Source organism: Ruditapes philippinarum, unplaced genomic scaffold (genome assembly GCF_026571515.1).
Source record: "Ruditapes philippinarum isolate M1 unplaced genomic scaffold, ASM2657151v2 ctg2012_1_1_1_1, whole genome shotgun sequence".
In the NCBI taxonomy this organism is placed as follows: domain Eukaryota; kingdom Metazoa; phylum Mollusca; class Bivalvia; order Venerida; family Veneridae; genus Ruditapes; species Ruditapes philippinarum.
In genome coordinates this window covers 235,184-253,230 of record NW_026864155.1, presented here as the reverse complement: position 1 = coordinate 253,230, position 18,047 = coordinate 235,184, and the positions used below count along the sequence as shown (strand labels likewise).

The following is an 18,047-nucleotide window of genomic DNA, read 5'->3' as shown; positions in this document are numbered from 1 at the left end:
TTCCCCTTGTATATGCTGACCTTCACCCTTTATGTGAAGCAGGTGCTTTCTCATATTATCGTGGAATTTGATTGGTTGTTAAGGCTGGTCGCTCTGTGATGATTTTATTCTACACACAGTTCAAATCATTAGTGCAACTCCTAATTAAGTGTTAAATAGCTTAGCTTTGTAATTTTTTGTGTTTTAATAAAAGCTTGGTAGGCCATAATCAAACTTTTAGGATCATATCGAAGCCTTTTTGGTACCACATGATTTGGTTTGTTCTAAAAATAGTTTGAACTCAATTATGTGTTGTTGTTTACATTATCCCTCTAAAATATTTTATGTTTATGTTTACTTATTAGTTATATAAGCATTTAGCAATGAATACTACAGTTTTTCATTGTACTGTAGTCATATGTTTTATTGTTTTGTTGTCAAAACTAAAAATTGATATTAAGGATAAATAATGTTTCATTATTGGTTTTTAATTGGAGTTCATATGATTTGTATATTATCTATTTGTGGAACAAATGCTTTGAGCTGTATTGTACATATAGTAGTGTGAAACCGTCATTTAAAGCGCCTTGTGTTAGAGACCTGATACAGGTTTCTGCAACATGAGAAAAAAATAAAAAATTGATGATCTTGGAGAAAAAACTGATTAATTGAATGTTTTCCTCTGGACTTTGCAATAATTTCCAACAGTTATTTTGTTTTTTTATCTGTTTTTGTCGCATTTCTTTCGTTATTTTTGCCAGAGACAAAACAGCTCTGCTAAATAGACACATGTTTTCGGATATCGACAGAAGTCGCGAGTGTCGCTTCCATCTGTTTAATAATTCCACGAAAATATAGGAGAAACCACGATAATACGAGAAACAGGGATACAATAATATAATAGTATACCTGATCTGCAGATATCTCTTATTTTTCATTTATAATACATTAGATGGTCTTGATAACATGCAAGTAATCAGAAAAAAATTAATGTTTTTTTTTTCAGTTGGCCAAGTTGACCCGTGCCGAGCTGGTATAGGGCCGAGTTGTCTCAACCCGGTAGATCTAGTCAAGAGGGGGCTCTGTAGGCTACGTCAACCCATTTATATCAACTAAAGTGAATTACGGTTACACTACCATACCTTACCACACAACTAAGAAAAAATCGATCTTTTTAAAAGAATAAAATGGGGAGAAACTGTCTGCAAAATATCGCACAAATACAGATAGTTCTCTACAGTGCCAGTGGGGACACAGGCACTAGACATAATTATTTTACCCATATACCAGGGTCTATTCTAGGATTCGAAAAATAGGGGGGATTTTTATCGAAAAGTCAGAATTTATTATATTTGTTGATCATTTCCCTTCTTTCTCTATGTAAAATTTTCCCCCTGCCTCTGAAAAAATAGGAGTGAATTCTCAAAAGGAAGTGGCTAGCCATATGGGCCCGTACGGCTAGCCAAAAGTTCTAGCCGTACGTGAGTCACGTACGACTAGCCTGGACACACTGTATTGGCTAGCCGTACGGCACTTTTCAAAATTATATGGAAGTCGAAAATGCATTTGTTATTTTGTGTCTTTAAACAACGATTTTAATCAAATCTCCGCATTTGTCCTAGTGTGTTCACTTTAATTAAGATGCTCCGCAATTTTGCACAAAAAAATAAATACGAGTAAGCGTTGTCTATCTTAATAAAATTGAGTGTCAAATTAAGTTGCATGTTATAACGTCCTTAATTTTCATGCTTATGATTTGTATGAAAGATGAATTGTTAAATCTGTTAATTAAGCACATATGGATCGAATAAATAATGATTGGAGGGAAGTAAATAAATAATAAAAAGAATATTAAAATCAAAGCACAGAAGGCGCTGAATTTGTTTGGGTCTCAGAATGTAAGAAAGGTGCAGGTTGTGAGATTATATGTATAGTGCCACCAATGCTTTCCAGCGTTTTAATTGTAGTAAATTGGCTATAAGACTAATTGCAACACTGATATTCAATCCAATGTTTATTTGACTTTAACAATTTGAAAAAAAATGAGTTACCTTTACTGGGATTTGAACTCCAGACCTCTCGCTTCCTAAGCGAGCCCGAAAACCCTTCAGCCACGGTTAATTTATATGTGAACGGGCTGAAGAAAACCATATTATCTAAATTAGGGCTTGTAACGACTTTAACTGTTGTTTAACACAGATGTAAATAATCCTGGAGCTTACTTTAAGCATTTATATTTATAAAGAATCAAAGGGCTGCAAGTTCTGTGGTATTTTCTGATCTTTGCAATCGAAATCGTACTGTATATCTGTATGCATTTTCCTGTATAGGTTTATTTTTATGTATTATAATTCATTTTGCAAGGCACCAGAGTTTGATACATACGGAATTCTGCATAACTAGAGTTGCATCAAAAAATCATTTATGTTCATTTTTTACGACAGTCACACTTTATCCTTGCATATCATGGCTACTTCCTTAACAAAAACACTTAAAAAAGAATTTAACAAAAAAAAAAGTTTCCTCGACTGGGATTCGAACTCGAGACCTCTCACTCTCTAAGCGAGCGCGTTACCACTGTACCACGGAGAAGTTATACATAGAAAGTCTGAATAATATCAAGTCATTCTAAATTTAGAACTTCCATTGCATTTCGGGTTTGTAATCCTTTTTAATTTCAAGGTATTTTGTTCAGGGTAAACCTGTTGTTTAAAACTGAAGTAAATATTTTAGCGAAAATCCTCTCGCCCAAACAGTCCGACATGTAGAATCTATATATTCCACTACTCGGTTTGTGTAGTATTCGGTAATAAATAGTATTTTCGTTGATAAAATCATATTCATCCGCGTAATTTGTGATTGTGCATTTATTGACAATTCTATAAGCCAACGCTATTGTTTAACTTTAAATGCGTTGTAATTTGTTGGATACTTGTAACAAAATAAAATATTTCTTTCTTTTAAATCGCTAGTTTTAAGCTGTTTTGAGAACTACTTGTTGTTAGGTTTGTCGTAAACTTCTGTGTCAGAGATTGAATGTCCGCTTTGTATTTAGTTATTTTCGATCAGAAAATACAATAAAACAATATTAGAAATCTTCGACCATTCGGGAATTACTTTGCTTGAAAATTGATGCGCCTGTCTTTGACCATCTTTACGCAGTGATCTCCCCTGAACTTTTCGGCTTTAGTGTACATACAAAAGGGAAGTAACCGCTTCAAAAAAGTGGACTACTTTCGGCATTTGCAATTAACAACATTAGACTCTGAAATTTCGCTACCATTATTTGTTTGGTCTGACGACCCAAACAAATAAAAAAACGATGAAAAGGAAAAATAATTTAATAATGCAAACTTTTCTTAATGATGGACGATGGACAGACTTCTATACCGGCGGTAATTGTCGCAATTATCAGAGCCCAACAACAATTTTTTTCGGTGTTTTTTTTTTTTTCAGTTTAAAAATTAAACTTAATGAAACAAAAAAAGATTATTATCAAATTTTGTAAACTATTTCAATTGATGTTATTTAACTGCAACCAAACGCTATTTTTTCTCGACGTCTTGAGATGACAAAGTAAATTATTTACTGTAGCCAACACGTTGATCTAAAAAGTAAACAATCTTGACTAAAACCCTCGCTTAAAGTCATAATTAACATATGCACTTTCGCCTTCAATATATATTTTTGAAAAGTGCCGTACGGCTAGCCAATACAGTGTGTCCTGGCTAGTCGTACGTGACTCACGTACGGCTAGAACTTTTGGCTAGCCGTACGGGCCCGTACAGCTAGCCACTTCCTTCTCAAAAATAGGGGTGAATCCCCCCTCCTAGAATAAACACTGATATACGCTCATTATACTATATATAAAGAATATTCTTTATATTCTTTATATATAGTATTATGAGCGTATATGGGGGCAGGGGACATATTCGAATGATGGCCCGGTCAAATTTTTTTAATAACTCAGACATGCTGTTTTGAAGGTAACTGATAACTTCTGATATTTCTCTGTCATTGTAATTCTTTCTTTTTGTGTGTAGGAAATGAGATATATTTTTGGGTTTTTACCCGAAACTAAGCATTTTGGTAGCTTTGTATGTATTTCTGACTCTCCGAATGGAGGTGAAAAAGTTAAAAATCAAGCTTTGACAGTTGGTGCCAAAAACAAGTAAGAAATTTCAGATAAATTTTGTGAAAAAATCTAAAACGTATGACAGACACTTCATTTGTCATTTCTGAAAATGCCATAGCTTGCACTGCGTGTTACTGATATTTTTTAAAGGAATCGGGCGGATTCTGGAGTATGCTGCACCTTCATGAAGATTGCACATATTGGTATATTTTAGGGTGTGATTTTGGCTGGGTGGGGGTAAATATAAATTGCTGTCAGTCATTTTTTGAAGGAGCAATGCATGCAAACTATTATTTTCTTCAATGTATGTCATATATCATTGAATAATGCTGTGCAACTGGTTATCTGCCTGTGAAACATATTTTGAAATATTTGGAATTGTGTTTCTGGTCACACTGAAAAACAAAATTTTTCATTTTTAGGTCCCCTGCCCCCTATGGGTAAAATAATTGTATCTAGTGCCTGTGAGTGGGGAGGTCACGAGGGGTCCCTGTGTGTCCAGTAACACTTTCCGCGTATTTGTTCCGTTCGCTTTTCGGTAGAATTTCTAACAAAATTGACAATAATAGAATTAAACATACAGGGTATCTTAAGCTTATTTACGGGTCTTTACTTACACGAAAAGAGAGTTGGTTTGTTTCTCGTGTTGAAAGATGATGTCTTCCAATTTTTGAAGGGAGTTTGAACCAGAAAAATGGTATTTTTTCTGGACTATTTCCCGCGCCTCTGTTTTGGAAGCCTCCATCTTGTTTTTCTGTGATGTCATAAGCATGTGACTTCGAAACTCCGCCTCCTCCAGGAAAGGGATGTCAGAAAGTGATTACCTAATTATTTACATTGCAATTACTTCCGTTGAAAACGGATGTTCACTTTTTGACTATTCAACAAAAAGATATTTTATACGCGAAAAGCACACCAGGGTACAAACAACTAAATTTTATGAGTGTCATAGTGACTCCAGAGGAGAAATTGATGTCCTATCGGGGTTTAACGTTGAAAATAAGAATGAATCGAGAAAAAAAATGGCGGCCATTTTATTTCATTTTATTTAGGAAATAGACCACGTGACCTCTTAAAAATACTGTTACCTATGTAACAGTATAAAATTCTTAGTCACGTGGTACACTTGCATTAACAGTAAAAATAACTCCCAGAGGCCTATGGGAAATTAGCATTACGAAAAAAGTGAGGGGTAATAATAGACAATGTTATTAGATTTTATACTGTTAAAATACTGTTACCCTGTAACAGCACAAATTTCTTAGACACATGGTACACTTGTATTAACAGTATAAATAATTCCCAGTGGCCTATGAAAAATTAACATAAAACAAAAAGTGAGGGGTAACAATAGTTATTGTAACTGCTACTAGTACTAGTATTTTGTAGCGAATATATTGATAGAGTGAACGAAAAAGGAGATCATATCCAATATTTTTCTCCGATATATTGTTTAGCTTAACAAAGGGCTACGTTGTGTCTTTCGTGATTTTATCAATCTGACTAAAGTTCTGATCTAGTCATTTTTTTCATGTAGATCTGATGACGACTGTACATCTTTCGCCTTCGTTGTAATTCGGATTTCCTAGAGAAAGCTTTTTTTAGCCATGCAATCAAACCGGCTAACACAGATAGGCATTAGAAGAAGTATCAAAATACTGTTATCCGAGGAAGTAAAACAAATTGTTGATTTTTGTTGGAAAAAACAATTGTTTGAAGTAATTTTTAACGAATTAACTTGAAATGATAGAGTCAATATTTAATGGGCAAGATTGTTTTGGACAATGCCATGTTTGTTCTCGAAATCGTGAACATTACCTACGCAGTATTGGTTTTCCCTGGGTTAAAAAAATAAACGCATCGAAATCAAAATTATGAAAGCTCGCCGATGATCACGACTAGATCTAAAAGCGGAGCGTTAATTTAAGATGTGATGGTGATTTTACTAACATGAAAATTGTATACTAAATACACACAATATATCAATATTCGATAGATTTTAGGTTAGGTTCGCGTGATACACCCAATAAGATTTGTTTAAATTTGTATTATTATGACCTAATTGTACTGACCGTTATACCGCAATAGGGTAAATAATTGGTTTACGTACGTAATTTATACATGTCTAACGCGTTACAAGATTCGGTTCGCGTAGGTCAATGTATATTCGTATTTATATTTTCAACATTATTTTAGCTTTTTTATTGCTTTTATGTTGTTGTCTTAATATGTTTTGTACTTATTTTGGTAAAGTCTATACCCTTTTAAATAACATCGAATTGAGAATTTATATGTAAATTTTTATTGGATTAAAATCAATAAATATAATTTTAATCCAGAAAATACAATACGAAACAAGAACCATAACCGAAACTTAACCGTCCGTGGTATTGCGGCTGCTACATTTGTATAACGAGTTGTACATTATGCATATGTGAAGCTTATTCCAAATTAATTCTCTAAACAATACTGTCAGAATATTTAAATGAGTAATGAAATGTATTCATAATTGACAGATCAAGAAAACTAGACTATAACGTGATGAAAAGAATGAACAGAAAAACTAAAATCACCAATTATATGTCTAATGTATGTAATAGAAAGAGCACCGACACACGAGGCTATCTAATGTGTACGAGGCGCATAGTACCATTGTATCATGGGCAAAAATAAAATCACGTTCACTGTAGTCACAATATTGAACCCCAGAATATGACTTTTTATCAAATTATCTTTCCATGTCGTCAAAGTCAGTATGTCCCAGACAAAATGAGCAAATCAACGAGCATGCTCTAGACGGACAGTAAGTCCGGGTAACTAATACCTGCACTCCAATTACCGCACCATGCATGTATTATAATATGATTTAACTCTGACACGTTTACAATAATAAAGTCTCCAAACTATTATATAACTAGAAATTAATTGACGCTTATTTAACATTGCATAGAAGAGCGATAATTTAGCTAGAAATATTTTTTTCATTAAAGTAAAACACAAATAAAAAGAACATAATTTTTTACTACTTTCTTTTAAAATTAAAATTTTAATATCTTATCTTACCGTCCATTTATTTTTTGTTTTATATTATTTAAACTGTATCTATGCTGGTTTAGGTGGCTTTAAAGTTATTAGAGATGGCCTTATCGAAATCGCAGTTCCAGATAAGGTGAGTAGAGGACAAACCGATGACAACATCATAGGCAACATTATAAACACTACTCTCGGGAAAGTTGCCTCTAGCAGAGCAAAAGTGGTCGCATTCCTGATTTCGCCTTTTGCAAACTGGAATTTCAATAGTATCATGAAATGTATGGTAAACAGTTTCGTTGAATGGCTGTTGAGACCAGGAATAGATGAAGGTTTTTCAGTGACACTTTGTGTAGCAAATCACTCTGATTTTGTGGAAACAGATGCATATTTTGGATCTCGTTTATGGACCAGAATGAAAGGTGAGTAAATTCATATTTATATTTGCGTAAAGAAAGTGTGCATTGGATATACTGAATATAACTGTGAAAATTTAATATTGCAATACAAAGTGTATTTTATCAAATGGTTATACTGATTCGCGCGCAACATTTCAACAGAAATGTTGTAATATTCAAGGTATGACTCTTTCCAAAATGGTGTTGTTGGTGTTAATAATTTACACCTCGAATTACGGCAGTAAGCTACATTGAATAAGCCAGACCACAGTTCAGCCACCAAATCGTTCATGTACAGGCTGTCAAACAGTTTACCAGTACTAGATGCCATCACTTTCGCAAAGAACTGATAACTTCTGTACATGCCAGAGCAGAAGTTCATTGTGTGAATGACCTTAGAAAGGATTTCATATGATTGAACACAAAGAAAATGACCTACACCGTCCGGGAAAACCCGAGTCGTCCGATTCACAGTTCAACGCACTACTGATTGAGCTAACAGGACGCACCGCGTTAGTCAACATAACGATGATATGGACCCACATTCTCCAAGGAAACGATACGACATAACTATTTTATTTCATTGTGTTAATATATAAAATAGTCAATTGAATATTATTCTAATTCGTCTGATCGTTGTCATTTTTTGATTTTACAGAGTTTAATCAACCAAAAATTAAAATTGAAAAAGGACATTTGGACAAGGCTGTTGTAAGACACTTTTTATCTATTCCTAAATCTTCATTTAAGGTAGATTTGAATGTTATTTTTGCAATAAGATTTACAATTTAAAATTCTGCATTAATTTTTCGTTTATTTGTTTTGAGTCACACAAATCTGTTTGCATCATGTATGTCAACATTGACATATTTAAATGGTCTGCTCTCATTTTGTTTATTATCAAGTAATCCTATTGACATTCTTTTTATTGTTATCACAGTTTCATTATCATTGCAATGTAGCTTTAATTTTGAAACTTTTTTTTGTTTTGGAATTTATCTTGCAAGCATTTGCCATCTTACACAGGCTGATGTAATAGTAAATACTTTCTCTCCGGATTTGGACCTTCTAAATGGCAAAGTTTCTTTAGCACTTCTTAAAGCTGCTGGTCGGGGACTTCAGGAGGAATGTACAAAAGGGTTCTCTGACGGAATAAACCCTGATATTATTGTTGTAACTGGTGGCTACGCACTAAATTGCAAGGCAGTTTTTCACATTACTCTTCACACTCTTCAAAGAGAACGAATATCGGAATGTTCTATATCAGTATGTAGCTTTTGTTAATTCTATGTAATTTTGAAGTACATGTATCTAGAGTTGTGCTCATTTGCAAACGAACATATGAAATGTCGATAACTGTAAATTAGTTTAAAATTCGTAGCAATGTTTAGATAGCATCAAACAATGCTGTTGATTAAATGATTTTTTGAATTCATTTTGAAATTATCAATTAGTATCATTATAACTATAATGCAGTTATAATGTTAAAAGGTTATGTTATTTACACTTTAATCAAAATCTATGAGACTTTGCTTTAAAATGTAAGCGTAAACAAACAAAAGTATGTACCTTTTACTTTCAGAGAAAGAAAATGAACAGTATCATTTTAGATATAAGGTGGGGAAATTATGATATTGCATTATAATATAATATTTTTTTCAACTTTCAGAAAAAAATATTATATAATAATATTAATCGAAGGTAAATTTTACAGAATATAAGGAATGCAATGAGGCTTTGTTTAAAGACAGCATCTGACTACAACTATGAATCCATAGCATTTCCAGCAATTGGTACAGGTCCGCTTAAATATCCAATAGAAGAAGTGGCCTCTGAAATGGTAATGGCAATAGAAAGGTTTACAAAATACTACATAAAAGCAGTTCCAATAAAAGAAGTACTGATTGTCATACATCCGAAAGATTCAGATTTATTTGAGGTGAATATAATAATATTATTCATGCTTTTCTTTTTTTATAATATACTTTTAAAAGTCACCCTGTTATTCATGAAAATAGATAGAAAGATACATGTTTATCAAATATGGAAAACTTAAAAGCTTATATATGTACTTGAAATGTTGTTTTGGTATGATTTTCATTGTGTGTTAGATATTTTATTCATGAAATTATTATTTTAATTTATAAATTTAATGCATTTTGTGACAAACTATAACTTCTACTACATGTGTATTTCAAATGTGCTGTGCCTTGAAACTGAATTTGCTGTATTTCTATTGTTGTAGTTTGACATATTTACTTTGTGCTTTTTTCGGGCACATTGCACTTGCCATTAATATCTTAAGATTTAACTATTTTAACTTCAGACCTTCCAGAGAATGGTTAAACAGCTAGGTAAATATATACGTTTAAGGGAAAATATATACCTAATTAATGTTTCATTGCTTTATAAGGTAACACATTTTTAGTTATTGTTACAAAACAACTGACTTCTACTCTGGAGCAAGTATGTGGGCGTGAGAGAAGTTGCAATTTTATTATATCTCATGAACTAATTTTATGTATGTTTGTGATTTTCATTGCTTCCGGGAAAACTCCTTTTTTCACAAGATTTTCAAGATTTTCACAAAGTGCTGATATATTTTGAAAAAGCATAATTTATTCTTGCTATTTTTGTACTTTCATAATGAGCTTTTAAATAAATGCCACATGCAATTTTCGTATTTGACAGAAGACTGTGTGCGATTGATATGCTTATGTTCATACTATAAACGTAAATATTGTTGTGGCATTTTCTTAACGCACAGACTTGTGCAAAATTGCAATTGTAACGTACAAACATATGCATATATTGTGTCATGAAAATTATTCAGTTTATAAATCAAACATTTTTGTTTACAGTTACAAAAACAGAAGTCAATATCATTTTAGAAATAACTGAAATGGAAAGAAATGTGCGTCAATGTAAATCATAGCTTACATCTGAAGGGAGGCTTACTCCGAAATGTCACATAGTCAAATAGGAGACCACAATTTTATGTTAATTAATTATTATTTAATCAGTTAGTTGATACTTTTAATCAAATGTGCTACAATTATTTTTAACTTCTATAGAAACATACATGTAACATATATATTAAGAGTTGTTACCCATGTCTATACATATAATGTAAATGTTGTTTATGTTGGAACTGAAGCAAGTGGATTTTGACCTTTGAATTGTCTATCTAAGCATCATATGATGTTATGATTGTTATTTTGGACAAAATTTATAACTCAGTAAGTTCTTGTGTAAAATAAACAGAGTTAGTTCTTACGTAAACAATAGAACTGTTCACTAAAAAATGAAATGATATTAAAACGCAGTGTATAACTTTTTGTTGCAGGAAGTTTTTTTAAACAGAACTTAAATATCACAGGAATTAAACTAGAAAGTTAAATCACTATAATGTATATTTCATTTTAAAGCTAAACTTGACATTTTACTTCCTTTCGGCAAGAACTATCCTTTACATTTTTTAGAAATATCTTGAAAATTTTGTTTTAGAAAGACTAGAATTAATCCTTTACATTTTATTTTACAATAGCCATTGAGATTCTCAGATTTCAGTTTGTAATTTTAAAATTTAGTTCTTCCCTGTAAATTTGACAGGAATTCAAACTGATTTTAGATGGCCTTTTTTATGCAAAATTTAGACATTTCTCTTCATTATGTCCTCCTTAGTATATATTTATATTTTATAAATGAGAATGCTTCCCTATCTTTGAGTTTGAACTCATGAAAGTAATGAACATTTATTCTGCTGTCATTTCCTTTATAATTTTGAAACTTTTATTATACCCCTGCATAACCAAAGGTCTAATGGGGTATACTGGTTTGAGGTTGTTCATCAGTTTGACAGTCTGAGTGCGCTTCTTTCCAAGTCGCTTAACCAGTTTAAATAAAACATTGACATGAAGACTACTTGCACATATCGTAATGTAAAATTACATTGACTTATAAATGGTCATAATGGTCGATGATAATTCTTAATATGTTGTTGAAATGGGTAATGATTAGCCAAAACTTTGCTATTGATAGTTATTTAAGACAAATTTTCTTGCACCTTTTTTAAGAATTTGTTACTTGATTTAATTTCATTTGTATCGATATTTGACAATTTGATTGAACATATTAAGAAAACATTCTTGAATTAATAATCTCAATTTTACAAGATTTTATTAACGAATAAAGTCTCATAAAAACACACAGTGGTTTGATTTATATTAAGTGGGTCTAAAGTGAAAGTAGGTCAATTACCATGTAAAGATTAGCGCACAATATTAAATGATGACTTTATTTGCAACAAATACTTTAAAGCTATGCATTAAAGATTTGTATACATGAAGCTGAAAATTATAACAAAAACAATTTTTGCCTTGCATGTGCTATATTTCTAAAGTCTAAGTAAAATCTTTTGTAAGGTTGTATGCACAGCTTACGAATGGCAAAATCCAGTTGAAGTCTGTTGAGTGGAGACAGATGCTATTTTTTGAAACAAATACAAACAACTTGCAAAATTTTAATTCCACATAAAGCTGTATTTCATGTTAATCAAATCGCACGACCTCCATTATTGTGTGCAAAAAGTAGTGCAAGAAGACACTCACCATTTATTGACCTATGAACCATTATGATAATGAAAACAGTCAACATATTTAATAAGACAACCTTTATTTATCGTAACAGTGAAGTTAGTCTTTCTACCATGTATACAAAAATACATAACAATACCCGTTAAATGTTTATTTCTCTGGTTCTACTTTATTACACACAACATGGATTAGAGATTAATAATAATTATTTATATTCGTTATTCGTAATTGTGATGATTTACATTTAATTCATTTCCATAATGTGATAATCGAGATGTACATTATTTTAGTTTTGATTGTAAATATTTATATTAATTTATAAATACTTAATCAATTAAGATTTATATCTGTTGTTCTCCATTACGTTGGTGAGGATCTATAGCTGTAATATTTCAATAATGGTTGTCAAAATTAATCTTAGCAAATCAACATAATTTAAATGTATATTATATTCCTTTTTATCTCTGTCCTATTCTTTTATTTCCTTATAAGTGTGAATATTTATATCAGTTGATTACCATTCAATTTGTGAAGATTTAGAATAGTTTTATCTCGGTTATACAGTTGGTTTGTATATTTGTATTATTCTTATCATGATTGTGAAGATTTATATTAGTTTATCACCATTACAACATGTATATTGGTGATGAATAATATTTGTTTTATCTTTGCTTTATTGTGAGGATCTATACTTGTTTAGTTTACTTTTTTTCTGAAAAAAAAAAACAACAAACAAACCTGTTACATGATTGGTGATCAATATAGCAGACAAGCAAACAAACGAAGTCTCCGAGCCATTTATGAAGAGATAAACCTATAATCATTGGCGTTAAAGCTTGTTTTGTTGCAATTTCTGCTTTTATAAATGTGAATGTAAAGATTTCTGTTAGATTAATAAGCGAAGACTCAGATGTGTTTTACTGAACAACTTCTACAGAGAAACAGCCTTTGTGAGACAATGATTTTGGTTGTTGATGAGAGATGTTGCTCTTCATGTGTCACCTTTTCTTGTGATGGCTTACTTCAGGAAGAATTGATAGTGTATAATATTGTGTTATTGAGGTTGTATTGCATCTTTATTGTTATTGGTTTTTATTATTTTTATTTTCATTATGATTTTTAAAATATCTGTATGCGTAAATCACCAAATAATAAACCAGAATATTATTTTTTCTCTCTTGATTTGTGAGGATCTATTATTGTTAAATTGTGAAAATTTATATTTATTTAGATAATGGACATTAAATTGGTTGACATTCATATTTGTTCTCCGTTATATGGTGATGGTCTTTTATTTGTTTAATTTCGATTATAAATGATTATTGATATCTTTGTAGTCAACACCATCATATTGGCTGAATTAAACTATTGTTCTAATTGTCAAAATGATAATTATAGATGATTTCTCTTTATGCCATTTATGCCATTAGTAAATTATGTTAGCTTCTAACTATTGAAAATTAGATTTTGAAGTTATCATGTAAACACATTCATATGTTATAGAAATTTAGATGAAGTAACATCCAAACCATCAAAACCTTTTGGTAAACATGTTTAATCCATATTGTTGTTGTTTTTTGTGCTTTCTGTTTTGTAGTTGGTTTTGGTATGTGTAAAACATTAAAAAGAAATACGTGAAGATCTCTCCAGAACAATATAAACAGAGATAAAAAGTGGAAATTTCAGACCCGGTTCATGTAAGATAATGGAAAGTGCAACACCTTTTACGCCTCCCACACCGGCTTACGCCACGCAGTATTCAGTCTTTAACAGAGTAAAGTTTTAGCAAAAATAATTCTGAAGAACCAGAAAAATATATTCACACTGAAATGAAGTATGGGACAACTTTTTACAGCTGTCACATACTTGACTTTTGCTGTTATGAGTATAAAAATACTGAAAAGAGGATTCAACAGAGTTAACAGTATAATATAAAAAATGGAAATAAGCATTTAAGCTTTCTTTGGGAATTACTAGTATTTTTGCATGTTAAACAAAACGTGTAATGTGTTTTACCTATATTATTTCAAATATTTACATCAAGCTTGCATATTGTTTCTTTAATATATCAATAAAAATATTTTATGAAAATCTATTTTTTATGTGACCAGTAACAATTTGTTTATTTCTACCTTTTTTGTGAGATAGTTCCTTAACTGCTCATTTCAAACATTATTTTAGTGGAAATTAAATGTTTATACTTTCTCATTGTGTTTATTACTTATCCTGGTCTTGCTTTACAATATGTTTATGACAGTCTTTATTTTACGAGCCCTGACTTTGGTCAGTTGCAGCCCCACAACTGAATTTAAAATACCTTGTCTAATTAATTACATATTATGCATTTCAAGACCTGTGTTATTACGATTTTTAAATATGAATAAAACCAAACAATCAAATGTTAACAGATTTGTATGAAGACATGTCGGCTTTTTGTTAAACCGAGAATAATAAGTTAGTTGTTAACGGGACTCGGCCTAGTTTATATGTGTATTTACATGATTGAAAAAGTCAAAATTATTTTAAAGGGACCGAGTATAAAATAAGGTTGAAGATAATTTCCAAAATATCAAGACTAACTTCGAATCTGGCATCAATAGAACATTTTTGTAATTGGAATTATACGACCAGAATATGTAGCCCGAGGGTAACTGTTTACGACGATAACGAGGACTTGCCGAAATTCGACCCTTATGTGACTGCAGTCTGTGTTTGATTATTTTTCTTACATACTTAATATCTATCATATTTCGGAAAGAAATTACGAAAAAAACTATTTTCATGTATCACTTTTTACTTATAGTAGCGTAAAAATTTACAACTTACAACTTGGTTCATAACGGAAAAAGACGTCAACTTATGACCACAACGTAAAACGGTTTTCTGGAACCGGTGTAAATAGCAAATTATCCTGTTTGAAATGCAAGCAAAAAAAAATACAGAACCTCTTACCTAGACATTTAATTGTTAACAAAATACCTGATTTGATCATTGCATACTGTAGCATATATTTTTACTTATTTGTTATGAAATACTATTATATATAAAAATAACTTGATTTTCTTGTACATGACGGGTATTTGTTTGTGAAACTTTTTGTGTTAAAGTCAACAGTATTGGTTTAAAACAAGAGAAACAAGTAGTCCTCAGTGAAATACATTTTAATAAACATTTTGCATATAATATCTTTAGAACATCAAAAAATATATAAGAGAATCTTAAATAAGTGTTCGTTTTGTATTGAATCCATTAAACAAGTCATCTGAAAACGATAAAAACGAGGCTCTGCCGAGGCTTTATTGTTTTTTAAATACGAGTTTAAAAAGTCAATACAACATTATCAGAAATTCAAATTCTATTAATAACATGGCCAGAAAATGCGTACTTACCAATGTAGAAAATAAATAGCTATTTTTCAATTTTTATATAAGGATAATTTGGTCTAAGTTGTTATACCGTTTCTAGCCCTTCCTCATGCACAAATAAAGTAGTATCAGTTTAATTTAGTTATTTAAAAAAAACCACAAAAAAAAAAAAAACAATTGTGCTTACTGACATATAATGTCGACTTTATTCAATCAAATACATGTTACACTTTCCTCTTTTGATCCCTTAACCTATAATGTCTCGACCCCACCCTCCTCCATGATCCTACTGTCCTTTCACCATTGTCACAATCAACCTTTTAATTTAATGCACTCTTAAGTATTTTTTCCTGAGTTTCCGAGGTTTTTCTTATACATTGCTTTGTGTTTCTGACGTCTCTTGTTTTTGTTCGTTGCCCTGCTGGGCTACCTGGTCGGTTGGTCTGTGTGGGTGGATTTTGAGGAGCTGCATTCATTGAATATATAATACGATTTGCGGGTAAAGTTTTAAAATGACATCTTGTATAAAGACAAATTGATATCTAATAAGGATTAACTTTGAGGAGCATGTAGATGAAATTCACCGGGTACAAAATTACTGGAACTTCATTCGCAGTTGGCATATGCTGTGCTGTGGTTAAACTATGCAAAATAAATGTTACTGCCCTTGAATTTCTGAATCGGGTATTTGCACGAACTGATAAAATTGTAAGTGTAAATGAATTTTAACTGAGTCCTTGAGCATTCTTTTCATAATTGATTCGAGTTTGTCCGCAATTGAAGATTGGCGCTTTATATTTAAAATTAATTCACTCGGTTAACATTATATTAAAATAAGTTTAAATCTCAAAATCATACATTAAACTAGACTGAAATTCCTAATTCTAGCGCCATAGGTAAAAAATAAATTGAAATTAATCCATGTCTATCCGATATACCTCACCCAGTAGCGGATATTTTTCAATCATTTACGCCTTGATTGAAGCCAGCTTGACAGCAGGTACAAGAAAGAAATAGAGTTACTTTTGTAGTGAATAAGTTTAAGCTATTTGAATATAATATACGAAAAGTGGTCTCCAATAGATTACATGACTTATGTGTTAATCTGTCACATTACCTCACTAGTTTTCTATGTAACATATCAATATTATTACTTTTTTTTATATGTTACACAAGTGTAATAGATAGAAACTTTTGCTCTATGTTTAAGTGAAAATAAAGTTGTTTAGATAAGATAAAAATATCTAGATAGATATATTTATTTCAGAATTATGCAATAACATGGAAGAAAATCTATCTAAAACATGATAATCAATAACATTAAAACATGTATAGGAACTGAAACCACGTCAATTACATCATACTAAGGATAACACAAAAGGGAAACCTTAATCCCTAATTTCCATTATGGACCTTAAGTACTGATGATATTGAAATAGATGATTGAAATATGAGGAACGATAGCATAAAATATTTTGTAAATCAATATTTTACATTTGAACAGACGAGGAATAGCATCAAAGCGATACATACGTATTAAGAAAATAAATTTTCGTTCCTGAACAAAAGAATGCAGTTTGTTTCACAGGACACAGCAATTATATGCAAAAGACTGCATCATGACCTTTGAATCTGAATAAACTACAGAATCCACTTTCACTTGAACTACTACTATTTGATTTCACAGACATTTACATCCTCAATCAAACCGAGTCTGCGATTTTCGTGTAATTTTGTTGTGATTAATGACTTTTATACTTATCAACAGCAGGTGTCAGTGCCGTGTGGCAGCTTGAAAAGTTCCCGTGTACTTCACTAGAGTGTTATCATATTTTTCTGGTCCTTCGAGATCATTGATACCAGCACTGTTAAGTGTTCGGAATTAAGTACCGCTCAAGCCGGTGCTAGGGGGCGTGAGAGATGTTGCACTTATTCATTATCCCTCATGTAAAGACTTAATCAAACCGATTCTGCAATATTCATGTAATTTTGTTGTGATAAATGCTTCCGAGGGATCACTTTGTTTCTAGATTTTAAAGAGTCTAAGGGATCAAAGAGTTTACCTAAATATTCAGGTTTGTTTCACCCTTCTTTCAACTGGAAACTTAATTACCACCAAATGTTCGTTATCAAAATGCAATCTTATATCGTATTCCTTTATTTTACTCATAGATGCATTACTTGAACAGATATAAACAGATATCGTTGTTTTTTTTTTCATTTCTTGACAAAAATGAAATTGAATAAGGGTCATAACCATGTGAGGAAAAAGTACTTTAATTTTCATCATGCTCTTTGAAGAGGAACAACTCGCGCTGCCTATACATTAAATTATTGCTATAATCACACTAACGTTTTTATTAATATATCGTCTCATGATTTTCTTTTCTTATTTTTTTCTAAACAAAGCAAGGATATCGACGCAAGACCGCTGAGGTAGTGATAATGGTATATTCAGTTGAGTTACAATAAGTTAATATACCTAAATGGACAAAACATGTAGCGTAAACATTCTTATATTTAAACGCATGGAGAATAAAAACAA

General features: G+C 31.3%; 1 protein-coding gene across 1 annotated transcript in view; it reads left to right on the top strand.

Moving 5' to 3' along the window:
• The window catches only part of LOC132724627 (uncharacterized), a 57,316-nt gene that overhangs the window by 22,200 nt on the left and 17,069 nt on the right, over positions 1-18,047 (top strand). Inside the window, exons 2-6 of the mRNA XM_060709563.1 lie at positions 7,231-7,566; positions 8,201-8,253; positions 8,569-8,808; positions 9,290-9,481; positions 9,869-9,896. Of these exons, the coding sequence (XP_060565546.1) occupies positions 7,231-7,566; positions 8,201-8,253; positions 8,569-8,808; positions 9,290-9,481; positions 9,869-9,896 (849 nt within the window). The remainder of the gene's footprint in view (positions 1-7,230; positions 7,567-8,200; positions 8,254-8,568; positions 8,809-9,289; positions 9,482-9,868; positions 9,897-18,047) is intronic.